General features: G+C 51.5%; 1 protein-coding gene across 1 annotated transcript; it reads left to right on the top strand.

The window, feature by feature from the left end:
- The first annotated feature begins 2,906 nt into the window (after window positions 1-2,906).
- On the top strand, window positions 2,907-20,894 carry LOC120105877 (putative amidase At4g34880). The gene is made up of 6 exons (XM_089923657.1): window positions 2,907-3,203; window positions 17,111-18,466; window positions 18,561-18,775; window positions 19,205-19,447; window positions 20,037-20,235; window positions 20,321-20,894. The coding sequence occupies exons 2-6, from the start codon at window positions 17,948-17,950 to the stop codon at window positions 20,687-20,689; spliced, it is 1,545 nt and encodes a 514-aa protein (XP_089779783.1). The 5' UTR covers window positions 2,907-3,203; window positions 17,111-17,947; the 3' UTR covers window positions 20,690-20,894.
- The last annotated feature ends 634 nt before the right edge of the window (window positions 20,895-21,528 follow it).

Below are 21,528 nucleotides of genomic sequence, written 5' to 3'. Positions count from 1 at the left end.
CGGGAAGGAGGTGGCAAGCGACACCTGGGCACCAACTCCAGAGTCAGCCGCAGCCGCCACCGCCGACGGTTCCGTTCCGCTCGCCAGGGCACCATCGTCCGCCGGTAAAGACTCCAAACCACCGCCACCTGCGTCACCGGCTGATCTCTGTCGAGTAGGGGGCCTCGCCGGCGGTAGGGAGTAGGATTGCAGCAGTCGTATTTTTAACCTATAAAAAGGAAGCTCCTCTCTCTCCCTCTCCCACAGCCGCCTTCGCCTGCGATATTACTTCTCTCTGTCCAAAGCTTCAAATCACTCTGTTCTGCCATGGAGAAGCCTCTGTCGTCTTCTCTTTATCCGAGTCTCAACATCTCCACTGACGATGATTAGCTGCCCCAACGATGGCCTTTTAGTCGCTGGATTGGGATGAAGAAGGGAAGAGATGAGAATAATGTAGGGAACGCCGAACCAAAATCTTCTAGAGGGTCGATAAAGAAGTTGCAGCAGGAGCAGCAGCAGAATGGGCCGATGCCACTATGGTTCGCACCAGAGTTCGATGGGCTTCACTGTTTTGAGACCACGGTCTCCCACTGAGAATCCTCTCTTTCATTATTTCATAGCGTCTTTTTAGCTTTTTTTTTTCCTCCTATATTTTTTTTTTAATCTCTAGGAAGATCTTCCATTGATTGATTCTGTTATCAGCGAAACAATATGGTAATAGCAAGAGTATTGATTCTGTGAGGTATTAAGTTTAATTATAGCATGATTCTTTATATGCTGTCTTCTCGTTTTCAGCCTGGAAATCTAGATCAGGATTTCTCTCAAGAAAGATAGAGAGTTTTTTTTTTTAATTTTTTAGGAAAACACTTCTCAGTTATTGCATGACTAAACATAATTATATGAGCAAATCTAGCAATATTGTATGACTACAGAGTTTTTGAAGTATGTAATATTTTTTAGAATTTATTTAGATAATCTAACAAAATTGGGTTGGATTTCTCGTTGGATTTATGGATTGACAAGCCTATTTGGGTTGATAACCCATATCGGATTGACAAGCCTATTTGGGTTGATAACCCATATCAACCCGATACACCCTAGAAGAGAAACAAAAAATCCTTCCAAAACAATTGGATTGATATGGCCACGTTCCAATAGATCGTCCAATTTATGAATCCGTCAAAAAATCTGGTCCAATCGTACCAATTAGTCCTCCATATTTTTTAATTCTAATATTTCTTTGTTCTTTAATTTAATGCCACGTAGATTTTTTATTTTTTAATTTATATTTGGTTTATTAAAATATCTAGAGCAGCAGCCAATTAAAAACCACACTCAGTTTTAGTCTGACTATTAGCCTTATGAACGTATGATATCTTTCAGCGGATCTTTATCGGACTGCCAGCAAACTCTCCAACATTAACGCCATTACGAATTTGCAAAACCTAGCGGTGACATCTCACAGTCTTCCTCGTTAGATAATTTGCAAGTGTGAGCTAGTTCTCGAGACAAATTTGAGAGTGTGTTCTGACGTCCGAGTTTAGGCGTAGTTGTAATAGGATAATACTATCGCATAACGTTGCGACGAATTAGTGGGGATTGGTTGCTGATCCACCCACGAGCGGAGACAGCGAAGGGCCGAGTCCGGCCCACCAACGACCAGGACCAGCCACTAGGCCCACAATCCGTACCCTTTGAACTTTGAATGCCGAATGAATCTTTAACATGTTAATATTATTATGGATCTTTAATGGATCTTTTCAATTCAAAAATGTATGATAGTTTTACAGTTTTTATAAGTAGAATTTTTGAAAATTAGAACTAGAGTTTTTACAAAAAGCTATTTGCTGTTTGACAACTATATTTCTAAAATACTGTAAAACTTTAATATATATTTGATAACCATTATAAGAAAGTACTTTTGGAATATTAAAATAGCAATAAAAGATATTAGAGATTATAATACAATATAATATTACATATTAAAATATTATTATTTAGTATAATATTATTATAATATAGCGTAATATAATATTGAATACCATAACATAATAATATAACATCATATGATATGATAAGTAATATATTATTAATAGTACAATATTACCATAATAATATAATATAATATTATTATATTATATTATAACATCATATATATATATATATATATAACATAATATAATCATATTGTAATACAATATAACAATATAATATAATATAATGGATTAGAATCTAATCTAATAATATATTATACTATTTTATAGTATAATAATATTATAGTATTAAATATATTATATATTTAATAATAATATAATATAATTATTATAATAGAATATAATATATTATCACAATATAACTATTATTGCTATAATAATATAATATTCTGATTGTAATATTATATTATGTTTATAATATAATATAAGAATATATTATTTCATAATTATGGATTAAAGGACCCCCTTAGAAAATGACTGCAAATTATAGAGGGAAACAGGATACTGCTACATGGCCACACATGATGCATTTCTGATAGTGTAATCAGGACTTCCATTGCAATTTTTGGAGAACTGGAGTGTGCCAAAATATTTATCCCTTGCAACTTGTTTAGGCATGATTCGACCTATTTTTAAAAACTCATGGGCCCGGATCAGATTCTAAAATTGGACCTATTTTATTTTTTGGATCAAATTTAAGTTTATTTAATTTTGAGTCAACCTAATCCGATCTAATTTATTATTTTTTTGGTTACTTTTTGATCGTCTATCCTAAAACCCAATCCAACACGCCCGAACCAGGATTATCAAATTGGGCGCGCAGGGGGTGTTCGTGTCCGTGTCCGTGTCTCAGACGCCAGATTCGCGACTCCGACTCCACGAGACCATCTCCGGAGTCGAGACCCAACTTTGGCCACGACCCACAGCCCATAGGCCCACATGACCACATTCCTTCGGCCGTTCGGCATTTGAGCATTTCCCAATTGCTCTCTCCCTGAGGACCCAGACCCTAGAGCCTGCAAAACCCTTCCTTCCCCTTGCCCATGCCGATCGATCTCCCCCTTCATCTAGTGCGAAACCCTAGAGCCTGCAGCGAGTCAGTCTCTTCAGCGTCCGGTAACTTTGGCGTCCGTCGACTGCAGGAATCCCTTACCTACGAGGAGACCTGTCTTGGAGCCCAACAGCAGCCCACGCTTCGGTGATCACACCTCCATTGCCTACGATTTCTGGGTGAGCCTTCTTCTCCTCCTCTTCTTCCTCTTTCCTTCCAGAATCCCTTAAAAATGGCCTTTTTTGCTCATCCATGTGATTTAATAGAGGGCAATAATCGTGCTGTATAGGAGGGAGTTCTATGTACCTGATCAATTGTGTTTCTTGGATGGTGCTGGGTTTCCTGTGTTTGCGGGTTTTTAGAAGAGGAGGGGCGGATTTGAGTTTGGACTTGAGTTTGATCGCTGTTTGTTGTCCGTTCTGGGTCTACTGTTGCCGAAACCCTGTCAAAATACTAACTTCTTGAACAGATTTACCTGGTTTCCCGTTTATAATTTGCAATTTATACAAGGAAAATCGCAGGGGGGAGATGTTTTTTTTTTAGTGTTTTTTTCCGTCGTTTTCTCATTTATAGCTTGCATTTAAATCTAAAAATGGTGGAAAAGAGAGATCTTTTTAGCTGTTCGGGTGGATTTCGCCTTGTTTTTTCTTTTTCAGCTGGTTACTGAACTCATCAGGGAGCCCCAGTTTAGATTCCGATGGTTCTTTCTGGTTCCTCTCGATGCGAGCATTCTAAAGGCCGGCCACACATTTGGGGCTTTTCAATCTTTTCTTTAATCAATTGCAAAAATCAGATCTCTTCTAGATTCCAAACGGGTTTTTTTGCATTGACGAGAGATGGCACTGTTTTTGCTTGTTTGATTGTCAGATGACCTCATTCTATGATTTTGAGTCTTTTCCATTTTGGTAGTCCCCTTCCTCCAACAAATTTGATTTGACACCTATTCACCCACTCCATACAACTATATATCTTTAGTTTGTGCATGTCCTGTAACATCATATGATGATGAATATTGTAACTACATACAACAATATATTTTTTGATTTGCCTATCCATGCTCGTTGGTATTAATACTATGTATCTCAATCATGTCTTGTAACAGCCATTGTTATTAAAATTGGTGATTAGCTTATGCTGATAACAGTTATTTTTATTATTATATTTACATTATTAAGTGTATTATAATTTTTATGTATAGTTAACTATATATCTTGATATAAAAAAAATAATTTTTTTTATAGCTATTTTCTATCCAGCCCAATCAAGTTGGGCTGCAACTTGGCTTATTTAGGGACTTTGAAAAGTTGCAATGTATACTTGAGTGTTAATACTAACAATTTGCGCGCCAACTAGGTCCGGCCCTTAAACGTTCAAAGACAATTTCTACTGACAAGCCGGAACTGTTTCTCTGCTGTGAAATCATTTGACCACCCTCTCCCAGTGCCTTTTTGTCTCAATTTTTGGAAGGGTTGCGCGTGAGACTGCTAGAATCTGATTATTTATTAATAAAAGAAATATATATATATATATATATATATATATATATATATTGTAATGTCCGGGCCCACTACCAACTGGGCCCAATATTTTAAGGCCCAGTTACGGGGGAGTGGGGCCCGATTTCACTGTAGGGGCAGTACTGAGAGGAGGCAACCGTGAAAGGGTTGCCACCTCCTGCTGAGAAGGGAAGTGACAGGGCCATAGTTGGCCGGCAGAGGGAGAGCCACCGCGCGCCCTTGAGAAAAGGGGGGCAGCTGGGAGCTCCCGGACCAGAGAACAGGGGAAGATGGGACCTCACTGAGGGACCCTCACCCATGCAAAACTGGGGGCCGCCACCTCACCCCCTTGCTGGCAGCCGATTTCGGCGGGCCTGAGACAAGGGGGGGCAGCTGGAAGCCCCGGAGCAAGGGGGGAGAGAGGATGGGACCTCTCAAAAGGGGGTCTCATCTCTTAAACAAAAGTATTTAAGCCCCAGTACTGTACCCTCTATTTTCTGACCTCTTAGAACACAAAAACCAGAGAGCCGAAACTCTGGAGCTAGAGGCGGAAGAAGCCCTGAAGCTCTAGGAGAGGAAGGAGGGACTACCAAGGGGTGGTATTGCCCGACTGCAACCGGCCAAAGCCAGGTAAGGATCCTGTTAATGAAATTATAAGTAGTAGAGAAACCCTCTGTGGGGTATTCTCCCCTCTGTTTCAACAGTGAAACAGAGAGGAGGAGATCGGCAGAAGGAAGAAAGGGCCACAGGTAGGGCCCACAGGCCGCGGGCCGGGCCGGCCTGAGAACCGCCGCGGCCCAGACCCAAGCCCGACAACTACTCGGGCCGAGCCCGGCTGCAGATGAGCAGGGCACCGCAGCTTCGGCTGCGGCTACCCTAGGGCTCAGGGGGCAGCCCTGGGCCGTCGGTCTGGCCGAGCCGGCAACCGGCGTGGCCACAGGGCCGCCAGCCCCAGCCGGACCACCACCTCCTCTCCGGCAAGAGGTGGTGGTGCCGGAGGGAAGGACCGAAAAAAAAAAGAAAAAGAAAGAAAAGGAAGAAGGGAAGAAGAAAGAGAAGAAAAATAATAATAATGAAAATAAAATAGACTCACCGGACCGTAGAGGCTTCATCCTCGGACCCCGGCCTTACCTCGCCGTGGTCGGAGCAGGGGGAGATCTCCTGGAGGAGATCCAGCCGTGACCCTACCTCCCGGCGCTCCTCCTCTTCTCCGGCATCATTTCGGAGAAGAGGAAGGGGGCCGGCCTTTCTTCCACCAGTGCTCCGGGGGGAAGCTCCGTCTCGGTCGGTGGATCGGAGGGGAGCCTCGTCTCCCCGGTCGCCTGCGAGAGAAGAAGGGGAGGAGACGGAGGGTTCGGTGGGGGCGAAAGGCCGAAAGGGCTAGGGCTTTCGGTCGGAACCAAGGAGAGAGAGAGAGAAGGAGAGGAAAAGAGTGGAAGAGAGAAAAGAAGAGGGAGTGACTGAGAGAGAGAGGAGGTCGTAGGAGAAGAAAAGGGCCGGAGGACCGGCCGGAGGCATGGGTTCGGCGGAGACGAAGGAGAAAAGAGAGGAGAGAGAGGAGAGCGGGAGATGAAGAGGCGGAAGCCTCTGGAAGGGGGGGAGAAAAACCCTGATAACGGGTTCGCGGGTCAGATCCGAATCCGAACCCGCAACCCGTTAAGCCCAAAGAAAAAGGAAAAAGAAAAAGAAAAAGAAAAAGAAAAAAGGAAACGGGTTTAGCCAAATTTGACTAAACCCGAGCCCAATCAAATTGGGCTAAGCCTGGACGAGCCAGACTATAAATTTAACCAAAATTAAGCCCAAATGGAAGGAGGCCCAAACCTAATTCGGCTGGGATTGGTCCTAACAGACCAAATTAGTGGAAATAAGCCCAATGTGACTAATTTGGGGCCAAATTGACCCCAGATTAATCCTGACTCAGGCCCAAATAGACCACGGTGACCCTAAACCCGGAATTAAACCCAATTAAGTTGGGGATTAAGCTTATTGACCAATTAGCAGGCCAATTAACCCATATGGACCCAATTAAAGCTCCAATACGGATGCATTAGACTTGGGCTATAGTTCGGGTAGGATCCAAACAAGTAAAAAGGAAATAATATGCTTATTATGATGTGATTTTAGGTGACTCAGGATCCGTCACCAGGACGTGAGAAACTTAGGAGAAAGCGAATCACGGTAAGTAACCTGTCCTAATCTTTTATGGATCACGCATGAAATTTAAACCGTTATACTTGTACTGTAGGTCATGTACCCTAAATTATAAGCTATGAACGGTGAATGTATATGGCATGCTTTAGTTATACAAGTTATGATTATATGTGCTTTATGATTTCCATTATGCCTACGAAATAAGTAGATTACGTTATATCCTAAGATATGGATTATGAATCATGTATATGAGTGGCATGCGTTAGCCATATAATTGGTGATTATGCTTATATCATGCTTATGTAGATTTCATGATGCATGTAGGATGAATGGAATTACATGTCATAATTTTCATTAACATGAGCATAAAAGAATGATGATGAATTGCCTCTAGTTATTTGCACTGCTTGCAAGGGGTACCTAAGAGTTTTCGATGCTACGAGCCGAATGCAACTGAGCCGGCCTTGCCAGTGGCCGATAATGACTGAGCCAGCCTCGCCAGTGGCCGACTAATAACTGAGCAGGCCCCGCCAGTGACCGATAATGAATTCGCCGTAGCATCCATAAGGTGCTACCTACGAGAAGTATTGTTTATGGACTCTTAAGAGCTACTGAGCGAATGCAACTGAGCCGGCCTTGCCAGTGGCCGAGAATGACTGAGCCAGCCCCGCCAGTGGCCGCCTAATAACTGAGCGGGCCCCGCCAGTGGCCGATAATGACTTCGCAGTGGCATCTGAGAGTATGACCACGGCATGCCGGCGGCACGATTTTCTTTACATATATATGCATGTGCAAGATTCCTTGATAATGTAGGATACTGATTTATTTACTCAGCATGGATATTTTATCATAGCATACATGTCAGCTTCTCAAACCCTGATAAGCATGGTTAGTGTTGCTGGTGGTCCAAACCGAGAACGATTGGCACTGCGGTGTGAACGGGGTTCCGTCTGAGTTGTCTTGGTTGGTGTTGGTTGCGCTCCACCTTCCGCCAAGAAACCTGCAAACAAGCCTTGCACCACCACCAGGGTGGTGATGGCCCTCCGACGGTCAAGTCAGAGGAGATTGGAGGAGGAGAGGTGATAATCGCAAGTAAGAGAGTGCTCTGGGAGATATTGCTCACCCCCCCCTTTCTCCCCCCAGCCGCATATATACCTGGCTGGGGGGTCTCTCAGGGGGGGTTCGTTATCGTGGGGCACGATGGTGTGGCCACTGACATGGCCGTTACAGGGCGTCGTGGAGCAGCACCGGGTACGGCCACGTCAGGGCATAGTGGGGCTCCGCTTTGTACGGCTGATGCAGGAGATCGTGGAGCAGCATCGGATACAGCCGTTGCAGGGAGTAGTGGAGCAGGAGGCCGCGGCGTGCCTCTGGGGAATAGCCTGTCGTTATCAAGAGATCTCCGACTCGGGGTCGGAGCGCTGGATCAAGGGGCAGCCGACTCGGGGTCGGGCTGCGGAGCCGAGGATATCCGACTCGGGGTCGGAGCGCTGGATCAAGGGGCAGCCGACTCGGGGTCGGGCTGCGGAGCCGAGGATATCCGACTCGGGGTCGGAGCGCTGGATCAAGGGGCAGCCGACTCGGGGTCGGGCTGCGGAGCCGAGGATATCCGACTCGGGGTCGGAGCGCTGGATCAAGGGGCAGCCGACTCGGGGTCGGGCTGCGGAGCCGAGGATATCCGACTCGGGGTCGGAGCGCTGGATCAAGGGGCAGCCGACTCGGGGTCGGGCTGCGGAGCCGAGGATATCCGACTCGGGGTCGGATTGCTGGATCAAAGGGCAGCCGACTCGGGGTCGGGCTGCGGAGCCGAGGATATCCGACTCGGGGTCGGATTGCTGGATCAAAAGGCAGCCGTAGTCTTCCTGGGCGCGCGTGCCGGTCACGTGGGGCATGGCGGCCTATTTCCCCCGTAACAGTAGCCCCCCACTTCCGAGCCTAGAACCAGAAGGGGAACAGGTGAAGGGAGTGATGTTTCGGGATTGCCGCCGTTCCTCGGAGAGGCGCGCGCGCTTCGAGCTCCCCGCCCTTTTTATGGCGTATGGCGGTTATTGCTGACCTGGCAGTCTGAGGATTTCGGCGGACATCCTTCCTTAATGGTGTCGATTCGCCTTTGGGGCGTGATCGGTCCCCGATCCGGCCTTCGACTCGGTCGGCTCCTGATGACTCGAGGAGGGACGCGCCGAGGCCCCGACCGAGCGGGACCTTATCAATTCCTGGGGTGACCCCCGCCCCGAGCGCGATCGGCCGGACTCTTCCCCAGGCGATGGATAGGGGTAAGGCTGCAGAACCACCGTCCGGCTCTGGGGAGAAATCGGGGTCTGCCTTCACTACCGATGGCGCCCGAAATCTCATCGAAACAGTGCTGCTGGAGAAGGACCGTCGGCGGGTCCGGGAGTTGGAGGTCTCTGACGTTGGGGCTGCCAGCTGTGTCTGTCTCATGTCGGTGAGTGTTCTTCTGGCCGCTTTTCACCATTTATTGGCTCTGTTGTTCTCCGTCTGACTCCCTTATGTTTCCTATTTCTTAGCTCGCCCAGTACATGATCCGTCTGGAGGAGTGCTACAAGGAACAGGCGGGGCTTCTGGCGAAGGCCGAGGACCGGCTGAAAGCAGTGGAAAAGGGAGGCCAGGCTGTGGCAGGCAGGACGACCGGGGACTTCGAGGCGAGGCTCCGGGAGGCCGAAGAGCTGGCACTCGGCTTTGCTGCCCTCGAGAAGCAACTGTTGGAGGCTCAGGAGCAGCTCAAGGTTGCCTCGGGTCTCGAGGGCGAGGTCAAGAAGGCGGATGAGCGGGCCGAGAAGCAGTCCCGGAAGGCTGCCGACTACCGGGAGAGGTGGGAGAAGGCCCAGCGGTCAGCCGACAACGCCCGCAACCGAACCCGGTCTCTTGAAGCTAAGCTGGGCGAATTGGAGTCGGCCTTGGAGAAGTCCCGTGCGAGCGATCAGGAGCTTCATTCGCGCCTGACGGAGGCTGAGGCTGCTCGCATTGCTGCCGAAGCGAAGCACAAGGAGGCTCGGGCTGAGCTGCTGAGGGTCTCCACCGAGGCGGAAGGCCGGATTGTGGCGAAGGTCTTGGAGGCGAAAGCCCAGATTATGGAGCAGGCAGAGGCGGCGCTGGCCGAGAGGAGTGCGGAAATCGGGCGTCAGGCGGTAGAGGCTTATCGCCAGTCCGCCGAGTTCGCTCATGATATGTCGGAGGCAGTACAGACCTATCGTCAGTCCGACGAGTTTGTCCGTGACGCGTCGGACGCGGGGGCCGAAGCCTTTGTCTTAGGCTTCGAGGAGGGCCTGGCAAGGGTGTCGGCTAAGTACCCCGAAGTTGACCTGAGCGAGATCTCCCTTCTCGACTCCTCTCCGGCGCCATTGCCTGTTGGTTCTCCTGCTGCTTCCCTACCTCCTGCGGACGAGCCCGACGTTCCCGACCCGGGAGTTCCTCCAAGCTGACCTCTTGTACCTTTCGTTGTCTTCTTTTTTTTTTGTATACCGGCGTTTTGCCAAATTGTATGGGCCTCGGCCCTGAAACAATGAAAATTAATGCAAGTTGAATGTTTCTTCATCTCGCCTTCGTCCTTCTTTTTCTTTTAACTCTCGGTAGCGTCTTGCTGACTCCTGGCTCCCGAAATTCTTCCGGCGCTAGGCCAGGCATCCGAGGGTTAGGCCTCAGGAAACTCTTCCGGCGCTAAGCCAGGCATCCGAGGGTTGGGCCTCAGGAAATTCTTCCGGCGCTAAGCCAGGCATCCGAGGGTTAGGCCTCAGGAAATTCTTCCGGCGCTAAGCCAGGCACCCGAGGGTTAGGCCTCAGGAAATTCTTCCGGCGCTAAGCCAGGCATCCGAGGGTTAGGCCTCAGGAAACTCTTCCGGCGCTAAGCCAGGCATCCGAGGGTTAGGCCTCAGGAAATTCTTCCGGCGCTAAGCCAGGCATCCGAGGGTTAGGCCTCAGGAAATTCTTCCGGCGCTAAGCCAGGCATCCGAGGGTTAGGCCTCAGGAAATTCTTCCGGCGCTAAGCCGGGCATCCGAGGGTTAGGCCTCAGGAAACTCTTCCGGCGCTAAGCCGGGCATCCGAGGGTTAGGCCTCAGGAAATTCTTCCGGCGCTAAGCCGGGCATCCGAGGGTTAGGCCTCAGGAAATTCCACTCGTTGGTCGACCAAGGCTGGCGCATGCCGAGGCGACTGGTCGGGGCTTCAGGCTAGTCTGCTCCCGGGATGGTCATCGGGTTAGCCTGGCATCCGAGGGCCGAGCCTCGGGACCTTCCACTCGTTGGTCGGCCAAGGCTGGCGCGAGCCGAGGCGACTGGTCGGGGCTTCAGGCTAGTCTGCTCCCGGGATGGTCATCGGGTTAGCCTGGCATCCGAGGGCCGAGCCTCGGGACCTTCCACTCGTTGGTCGGCCAAGGCTGGCGCGAGCCGAGGCGACCGGTCGGGGCTTCAGGCTAGTCTGCTCCCGGGATGATCGTCGGGTTAGCCTGGCATCCGAGGGCCGTCAAGCCTCAGGAAATTCCGCTCGTTGGTCGGCCAAGGCTGGCGCAAGCCGAGGCGACCGGTCGGGGCTTCAGGCTAGTCTGCTCCCGGGATGATCGTCGGGTTAGCCTGGCATCCGAGGGCCGAGCCTCGGGACATTCCACTCGTTGGTCGGCCAAGGCTGGCGCAAGCCGAGGCGACCGGTCGGGGCTTCCGGCTAGTCTGCTCCCGGGATGATCATCGGGCTAGCCAGGCATCCGAGGGCCGTCAAGCCTCAGGAAATTCCGCTCGTTGGTCGGCCAAGGCTGGCGCAAGCCGAGGCGACCGGTCGGGGCTTCAGGCTAGTCTGCTCCCGGGATGATCGTCGGGTTAGCCTGGCATCCGAGGGTTGTCAAGCCTCAGGAAATTCCACTCGTTGGTCGGCCAAGGCTGGCGCGAGCCGAGGCGACCGGTCGGGGCTTCAGGCTAGTCTGCTCCCGGGATGATCGTCGGGTTAGCCTGGCATCCGAGGGCCGAGCCTCGGGACATTCCACTCGTTGGTCGGCCAAGGCTGGCGCAAGCCGAGGCGACCGGTCGGGGCTTCAGGCTAGTCTGCTCCCGGGATGATCGTCGGGTTAGCCTGACATCCGAGGGCCGAGCCTCGGGACATTCCACTCGTTGGTCGGCCAAGGCTGGCGCAAGCCGAGGCGACCGGTCGGGGCTTCCGGCTAGTCTGCTCCCGGGATGATCATCGGGCTAGCCAGGCATCCGAGGGCCGAGCCTCGGAAAATTCCGCTCGGTCGGCCAAGGCTGGCGCAAGCCGAGGCGACCGGTCGGGGCTTCAGGCTAGTCTGCTCCCGGGATGATCGTCGGGTTAGCCTGGCATCCGAGGGTTGTCAAGCCTCAGGAAATTCCACTCGTTGGTCGGCCAAGGCTGGCGCGAGCCGAGGCGACCGGTCGGGGCTTCAGGCTAGTCTGCTCCCGGGATGATCGTCGGGTTAGCCTGGCATCCGAGGGTTGTCAAGCCTCAGGAAATTCCACTCGTTGGTCGGCCAAGGCTGGCGCGAGCCGAGGCGACCGGTCGGGGCTTCAGGCTAGTCTGCTCCCGGGATGATCGTCGGGTTAGCCTGGCATCCGAGGGCCGAGCCTCGGGACATTCCACTCGTTGGTCGGCCAAGGCTGGCGCAAGCCGAGGCGACCGGTCGGGGCTTCCGGCTAGTCTGCTCCCGGGATGATCATCGGGCTAGCCAGGCATCCGAGGGCCGAGCCTCGGGACATTCCACTCGTTGGTCGGCCAAGGCTGGCGCAAGCCGAGGCGACCGGTCGGGGCTTCCGGCTAGTCTGCTCCCGGGATGATCATCGGGCTAGCCTGGCATCCGAGGGCCGAGCCTCGGGACATTCCACTCGTTGGTCGGCCAAGGCTGGCGCAAGCCGAGGCGACCGGTCGGGGCTTCAGGCTAGTCTGCTCCCGGGATGATCGTCGGGTTAGCCTGGCATCCGAGGGCCGAGCCTCGGGACATTCCACTCGTTGGTCGGCCAAGGCTGGCGCAAGCCGAGGCGACCGGTCGGGGCTTCCGGCTAGTCTGCTCCCGGGATGATCATCGGGCTAGCCAGGCATCCGAGGGCCGAGCCTCGGGAAATTCCGCTCGTTGGTCGGCCAAGGCTGGCGCAAGCCGAGGCGACCGGTCGGGGCTTCAGGCTAGTCTGCTCCCGGGATGATCGTCGGGTTAGCCTGGCATCCGAGGGTTGTCAAGCCTCAGGAAATTCCACTCGTTGGTCGGCCAAGGCTGGCGCGAGCCGAGGCGACCGGTCGGGGCTTCAGGCTAGTCTGCTCCCGGGATGATCGTCGGGTTAGCCTGGCATCCGAGGGTTGTCAAGCCTCAGGAAATTCCACTCGTTGGTCGGCCAAGGCTGGCGCGAGCCGAGGCGACCGGTCGGGGCTTCAGGCTAGTCTGCTTCCGGGATGATCGTCGGGTTAGCCTGGCATCATCGGGCTAGCCAGGCATCCGAGGGCCGAGCCTCGGGAAATTCCGCTCGCTGGTCGTGCGCTTGTCGCTCGCTGCCCGACGGGGTTTCTCCGTGGCCAGCCGCGATCATGTTTCTCCTTTTCTCTAAGCGTTGCCTGGGGGGAACACGAGAAGGGCATTAAACGCTAATTAATGCGTTACCTGGGAAATCGGATCGCCAGCTGCTGCTTGCGAGGAGTGTTAGTTGAGCGGCCGCGATACGCGGGTTCTTCGAGGAGGATACGGCCTGGGCGCGAGCGGAGATATGTGGACCTAGGGGTACATGACACCCGGATTGTCCTGCACAAAGAATGCGGTTTAAGGAGAATGACGCTTAGGAAATCGCGGGGAGATACGCCTCGGGAGCCGGAACGGCTCCGGTTTCAATGCGCCTGCATTTATTGGAGCCACCCGCATCGGAACGACCAGGGGGCCGCAGTTTGGCTATAAATACAGGTGCAGGTACGATGGAGTTTGCCAAGCCGGAGCTGTTCAGGTTGCCATGGATCGCGGACCTCCTCCTTGGCATATGACTGAGAGACTCCTGTTGAAGGAAAGGGGAGACGCTCCCCTTGCGACTTCAGCCAACTAGCCGTTTCATCTGGGATCAACAAGGAGGGTCTTCCCGGCGGAACTCCGCTCTAGGCGTTTCATCCGGGATCACATCTCCCCTCCTTGAAGTTCAGCCTCCCGATCGAGCTCTGCACCAGACGCTCAGTCCGGGACCGCGCCTCCGTATGCTCTTCCCCCTCGAATTCCTTCTCTTTCCTACCACTGGGGAGGATGGGAATATCCTTTGGAGGCGGCGTTCCCCTGGGGGCAGCGGGAGCTTCTTCTGCGGCGGCTCTTCGTCTTTTTGGTGAGGTGCTGGATGGCGCCTCCGGTTAGAAGCACCCACTTCCGGTGGGATTGCGGCTGCTTTGGGTTGAGGGTTTGGGATCCTCGGTCCTCAGCTCCACGGATTCTCCACCTCTTCTTTGCTTTCTTTACTCCCTAATTCCTCTCTGGGAATTCCTTGTAATCACACGAGCACGCCATTGTAACCAGAAATTATTGAAATGAAAAGTGTTGCACCTTTTCAAATTGTCTTTCTGGCCTTGTTGTTCTACTGGTAATACATCCGCAGGTTAGCGGAATTCCAGCCCCTTGGAATTTCTCGGCCATCTAGGGCTTCCAACTGGTAGGAGCCAGGTCGGTTTACCCAACGAACTTTATACGGGCCTTCCCAATTCGGCGCTAGCTTCCCACCTTCCGTAGGTTGAGATGCCTTACATCATAGTTCGCCATAGTGAGAGAGATCACCATGGCGTCATCGTGGGGAGTCTGAACCCCCTTTACATCTTCATCACAAAAAGTGATTACATTTCCGACCCGCTGCCTCTTCGCGACGGCCACTCCTGATGCTTCCGCCGAGCCCCCTGCGTTCCTCACGGGCCGAGAGCAGCCCCCAGTGATGGTGTGGATCACTCCCGCAACGGGTCGATTCTGCTCCCGAGGCTCCTGAGGGGCCGGGTCGACCGGACGCGGGCCTGCCGGGGGACGTCGGTCGTTTACATATCGACCGAGACGCCCTCGGCGAATGAGAGCCTCGATCTCGTCCCGAAGCTGGAAGCAGTCTTCGGTATCGTGGCCGTGGTCTCGGTGGTACTCACAGTACGCCCGAGAAGGCCTCCTCCCAGGGATCTTCTTCATCTGCCTCGGGACCGGGAGGTCCTCCCGCCCCTTGACCTCCATGAGGATCTGGGCCCGGGGGGCCAGGAGTGGGGTGTACCGGTCGAAGCGTCGGTGCGGAGAACGAGGGCGTGTGGCGCCGTGGTTCCTTGCTGGTGACGGGCTTCTGCGCCGGCGTTGAGGCGTCGGGCTCCTCCTCTGGGGTGCCTCTTTTCGCCTTTTTTTCCCGGGCTTTAGAGGGGCCTCGGCGGCCTCCTTGTTCCGGTGGGAGGCTGCCTCCTCGGCGTCTGCATACTGGTTTGCCCGAGATAACAGCTCCGGGAAGCTCCGCGGCAGGCGTTTGTCCAGGGAGAAGGTGAGTCTGCCCTTCCGGAAGCCACGCTTCAGGGCTGAGAGAGCCACTTCCTGGCTCAGGTTCCGGACCTCCAGTGTAGCCTTGTTGAAGCGGGTGAGATAATCCCGCAGGCTTTCTCCCTCGTTTTGCCGGACATCAAAGAGGGAGTCGGAGACCAGCCGCCGCCTGCTACTGACGGCGAAATGGCTGATGAAGAAGCGGGTGAACTGGTCGAAGGACTGGATGGAGTTAGCCTCCAGGCCGGCGAACCATGCCCTTGCCGGGCCACGGAGGGTCGCCGGGAAGGCCTTGCAGAGGAGCGGATCCGATGCTCCATGGAGGAGCATAAGAGTCCTGAAACTCTCCACGTGGTCCCGCGGGTCCGCCGCCCCGTCGTAGGGTTCGATCGCCGGCATTTTGAACCCCGGCGGGTTCGGGGTCCGCAGGATCCTCGAGGCAAGCGCCGGCTGGGAGGAGATCTCCAAGTCAGCGAAGGGATCTTTGGAGTGGCCCTTCAGGACCTGGAGTTGTCTGTGGAGATCGTCCACCCGCCGGTCCAGGGAGCGCGACCGGTGGGTGGGGGACAAGGAGCGGCGCGAGGGGGACCGACTGGAGTGCGGGCCCCTCGAGGACTGGGGTGTCTGAGAACGCGCCCGGGTCCGCCTCTCGTACCCCGCACAGCTCCGATGAGAAGGTCCTGGCAGAATGGACCGCACTCGAGAATCCTCCTCGCGCCGGCGCTCCTCTCCATGGGAGAGGAAGGAGCGCGGGTTGTGAGGAAGAGGCGAGTGCTCGGGGGGCAGCGGCTCCTGAGCCCGTTGCGGCACCCGAGAGATCACGCCCTGCAGATTCTGCACTGCCTCCGCGAGGGTGCGAACCTGCTGGGCTAGCTGGTCGAACTGGGCAGCTTCGACCGTCTGAATGGGAGAAGGGGCGGTGGAGTGCTGCTGAGAGTGCGTTGGGGACGCAGCAGCCTCTCGGCCGGAGGCGCGAGAGGCTCCGCGACCGGAAGCATTGGAAGCTCCACGACCACCTCGCCGTGCCATTACGATCGTTCTAAGATTCGGGCCCTTCCTCTAGCGCCAACTGTTGCTGGTGGTCCAAACCGAGAACGATTGGCACTGCGGTGTGAACGGGGTTCCGTCTGAGTTGTCTTGGTTGGTGTTGGTTGCGCTCCACCTTCCGCCAAGAAACCTGCAAACAAGCCTTGCACCACCACCAGGGTGGTGATGGCCCTCCGACGGTCAAGTCAGAGGAGATTGGAGGAGGAGGAGAGGTGATAATCGCAAGTAAGAGAGTGCTCTGGGAGATATTGCTCACCCCTCCCCCTTTCTCCCCCCAGCCGCATATATACCTGGCTGGGGGGTCTCTCAGGGGGGGTTCGTTATCGTGGGGCACGATGGTGTGGCCACTGACATGGCCGTTACAGGGCGTCGTGGAGCAGCACCGGGTACGGCCACGTCAGGGCATAGTGGGGCTCCGCTTTGTACGGCTGATGCAGGAGATCGTGGAGCAGCATCGGATACAGCCGTTGCAGGGAGTAGTGGAGCAGGAGGCCGCGGCGTGCCTCTGGGGAATAGCCTGTCGTTATCAAGAGATCTCCGACTCGGGGTCGGAGCGCTGGATCAAGGGGCAGCCGACTCGGGGTCGGGCTACGGAGCCGAGGATATCCGACTCGGGGTCGGAGCGCTGGATCAAGGGGCAGCCGACTCGGGGTCGGGCTGCGGAGCCGAGGATATCCGACTCGGGGTCGGATTGCTGGATCAAAGGGCAGCCGACTCGGGGTCGGGCTGCGGAGCCGAGGATATCCGACTCGGGGTCGGATTGCTGGATCAAAGGGCAGCCGTAGTCTTCCTGGGCGCGCGTGCCGGTCACGTGGGGCATGGCGGCTTATTTCCCCGTAACAGTTAGCATTTTTAGTTGATTCGACAAGATTATGCAGGATTACTTACTGAGCCGTGTAGCTCATGCCTATTCATTTATATTTTTTTTTCAGATCACCGCTAGTGACAGCTTCTAGAAGCATTTTTCTTTTGCAACAGGGCTTCTTTATTTTTGGGATGATATGAATATACTTTTGTGTATATAAACTATATAGAAGCTCTGTACCTTACATATACCCTCTGTTGTAATGCACATATTTTGATATATGCAAGTTTGACTGCTTTTGACTACCCTATTACCCATGTATGAGGCTGCGTGCTATTGTGGGCGATAGTCGGCAATAGCACGGCCGTGTCACGGATCCGAGTCCGGGGCGTGACATATATATATATATTACGGTGGCTCATATTTCATGGAATACGGCCAATAAAATCAGAAAACAAAAGACTGTCTAGGGCCTTTAGCAATGACGCATCGTCCACCCAGATGAATTTTTCTGCATGGTAAACTGTAAAAGAAGCAATTTAGTCGGCGGCACAGTTTGCCTCTCCGTATGTAAGTATAGTTTGGTAGGATCTATACTGTCCCAAAAGTCTACAAATGTCTTTGAGGATCGGTCTTTTCGCGGTAGCGTGACTCCGTCTCCGGACCTATGCGATCACCAAAGCCGAGCCTCTCTCGAGTAGCTTGCGATCTGAGAAGAGCCGCTCCTAGCAAAGCCATTCACCTGTTCGATCTGGGCCGGCTCTCGCCGGATATCCACGACAGCTCATGTAAAATCGAGAAATAGTGATATCTAAGACAAAAAAAAACAAAAGACACTATAGGTATAATTCCCCGCCCTTCGAAAGACCCTGGTCCCCGTTGACCGATCCCAACATACTGCTACCGGAGATAAAAGTACTCGACATCCCGAGATCGGTCACCAAGAAGCGAGCAACAGTCGGAGATGATGAGGCCCCTCGCTTTTCCCTTCCTCTCCACGCTCTTCGCGGTGCTCATGGTCGGTACCGACTGCCGTGGCTTCGAGATCAAAGAGGCCACCATCGATGGCATTCAGCAGGCTTTCAAGGAGGGCAGTCTCACCTCCAGGGAGCTGGTGGAGTACTATCTGGATCGGATCCGGGCCCTCAACCCGCTGCTCCACGCCGTGATCGAGGTGAACCCCGACGCGCTCCGGCAGGCGGACCGGGCCGACCAGGAGCGGCGGAGCGGGTGTCACCCGGGCGGGGGCCTCCACGGGATCCCTGTCCTTCTCAAGGACAACATCGCCACGCGGGACCGGCTCAACACCACCGCCGGCTCGTTCGCCCTCCTCGGGTCCGTGGTGCCGCGCGACGCCGGGGTGGTCCGGCGGCTGAGGCGGGCAGGAGCGGTGATATTGGGGAAGGCCAGCCTCAGCGAGTGGGCCAACTTCCGGTCCTTCGACGCCCCCAGCGGGTGGAGCGCGCGCGGCGGCCAGGGCCGGGTGAGTCCGTAGACTCCACCTCCCGCTTCTTCTTTTTTTGTTTTTATTTTTTTAATTTGGTTCGGGGCTGGAGGAAAAATATTGTTGGGTGCAGAATCCATACGTGCTATCGGCGGATCCGTGCGGGTCGAGCAGTGGATCGGCAATAGCGGCGGCGGCGAACATGGCGGTGGTGACGCTGGGGACGGAGACGGACGGGTCCATCATCTGCCCCGCGGCGTCGAATTCGGTGGCGGGGATCAAGCCCACGGTGGGGCTCACCAGCCGGGCTGGGGTCATCCCCATCTCCCCTAGACAGGACACCATCGGGTAAGCACGGATGACGATAAAATATTGCAATTAGCACGGAACAAGTCAAGAAAATTGCTAGGGTTTAATAAATGCAAGACTTACTTCCTGATTAAACTTGTGCATAGAAACATGGCCGGTATGTACTTTGGGTCAAGTAGGGAATTTGGTTAAGAAGGTTGGGTTGGAAAAAGCTAATGCGGCATTTAATCTAACCTAATCCAAGTGCTTATGAAGCCAAAAAAATAGCATAGTTTGATTTAATCCAAGTTTTGCAGGGGCCACGGATTATTTCATCAAATCAAGAAAACCGTACATTTTAAGTAATCTTCCTTCTCTAAGAAACTAAATGAAAAATGTCATGTGCATGAGATAAATGTATGGTTAATTATATTTTCTCTTTCTGTTTATCCTGGTTAGTTACTATTCATGTCGCCCATTTGAATGCAGACCTCTTTGTCGGTCGGTCTCAGATGCTGTCCATGTGTTGGAGGCAATTGCGGGTTGTGACTCGAGAGATGAGGAAGCAACCCTAGCGGCATCAAAGTATATACCTCAGGGTGGTTACAAACAGTTCTTAAAGGTGGAGGGGTTGAAGGGCAAAAGATTGGGAATTCTAAGAGCCGGCTTCTTTGAATTTTCTAAAGGATCCGTCCGTCAGAAGACTTATGAGGAGCATTTCAACACAATGAGGTGACTTCATCACAGAAACACCTAGAATTATTGCATCAACCTAGCCTGCTAACTAAATTGTTCTGGAAATCGTCAATTAACTAAGTCTACATTTTTTTTTTCTTTTTCTTTCCAGTAAGAATGATGAGAGCTCCATCGATCTTTTCAAAAATATAATACATAGCTAAATTGTGCCAAACACTTGGAGAAATATTCTCTTGAGATACAATAAGACTACCAATTTTCACAACTTTCCTTAGCAGGGGCTTCATTAAAAGGAGAGGAGATTCACAAGGTTATTTCAATATTATGCATGATCCGAACATTTTTGGATCTTTTTAAATACAAAAAGCTAAGTTCGATCAAATTTGGTCAAGAACTATTTGATAGAGAGGCAATTTACTATGTGTTCGATTTAGATCCAGACTAGAGGTGGTGTTGTGAACTGGAGCTAATCCATACTTTGACCTTGTTAATTTGGCCTCCAAACTGTACAAAAACCTATAACGTTGTCTTTCTTTCAATTGTTTTTAAAGAATAATTTTCTTTATTACTATCATTTATATAGATATGTATATGCTTTTCTAACATCTGACAAAACATTTGGTAGAGAAAAGGGAGCTATATTGATTGACAACCTTGAAATAACAAATTCGAGCATCATCCTTGACTATCAGCAAAGTGGCGAGGAGGTCGCACTATTGGCTGAGTTTAAGTTATCCTTGAATGCTTACTTGTCAGAGCTGTCCTATTCCCCTGTTAGGTCTCTTGCAGATGTAATAGCCTTCAACAATGAACATAGTGTCGAGGTAATGCAAACTATATATATTTATGTATATATTTTATTTCCTGTTTCAGATAATAAAACTGAGGTTTTACTACTTTTAAATGTAGGAAAAGTTGAAAGAATTTGGCCAACTTGTTTTCTTGGCGGCTCAAAACACAAGTGGGATTGGTCCTGCTGAGAGAAGTGCAATTGCTAAAATGACTCAACTCTCCAGGGAAGGATTGGAAAGATTGATGATAGAGAAGCAATTAGATGCAATTGTGACACCTGATGCAAATATATCCCCCGTTCTTGCCATTGGTGGCTACCCAGGAATTAGTGTTCCTGCAGGATATGAATTAGATGGAACTCCTTTTGGTATCTGTTTTGGTGGTTTAAAGGGTTCCGAACCAAAATTAATCGAGATTGCTTATGCTTTTGAACAAACAACTAATGTCCGCAAACCTCCATCAGATAAGCCAGGAAAAGGACATTAATTGTTTGGGCTGTGTTTGATTCATGAATAAGAAAAGTGGAAGTAGACGCTATGCTTATCATCGACTCCACAAATTATGTTTATTTATGTATGGCAATAATTTCTTATTTCTGTATGGCATAATTGAAGTGTTGTCTGGTTGATATTTTTACAGTAAGATTGCTATTTCAAGTAAGATGGATAAATGATGTGTTTACCCTTATCATCTATGACTCTACTCGGTATCTTTATTTAAATAAAAATCCAAGCAACCAATTACTATGCTAATAATATACATATAAATATATGAAAAATTATTATTGCTCATGGTCCAACTAGAAATGACATTATTCCTAGAAATGATAATTATCTAATAATAATCCTAAATATATCTAGTAACTTGTTCTTCTAAAATAAAATGGATTAATGATATATTTGCCTTTGTCGCTTGTCCTTTTTTTTATTGAGGAAAATATTAGGATGCTCCAGTCATATTTACCTTTGACATAAGGACAGGTATTAGGTGCTTATAGTCTAAGTAGAAATAACAAAATTATCTTTTACATTCTCAGGTAATCAACAATAGTCCAATTAGCGGTAAAAAGCATAGGGTAATTGAGAGTCGAGTGGCACCCACCCATGTCAAAGGAGAGCGAGGTAAACCAATGGCGTGAATGGCTTATGACAAGGTTCGCCGGAAATATTTGTATCTGCGATAGACGTTTGAGCAGTGTAACCGTTCCCCGTTTATACCAGGCTTTTTAATATTTTTTAGCAGGCACCAGCCTTCTTTCATATCTTATTTATGCTTTATGTGCCAACCAAACGCAGCCTTAATAATGTTTTGATTGAGAGAAAACA

The sequence above is a fragment of the Phoenix dactylifera genome, chromosome 6 (assembly GCF_051530095.1).
Source record: "Phoenix dactylifera cultivar Ajwa chromosome 6, Ajwa_hap1_PhDact_Kaust_v1.1, whole genome shotgun sequence".
Classification (NCBI taxonomy): domain Eukaryota; kingdom Viridiplantae; phylum Streptophyta; class Magnoliopsida; order Arecales; family Arecaceae; genus Phoenix; species Phoenix dactylifera.
The sequence above is the reverse complement of the archived record's forward strand: the minus strand, read 5'-3'. Positions and strand labels throughout refer to the sequence as shown.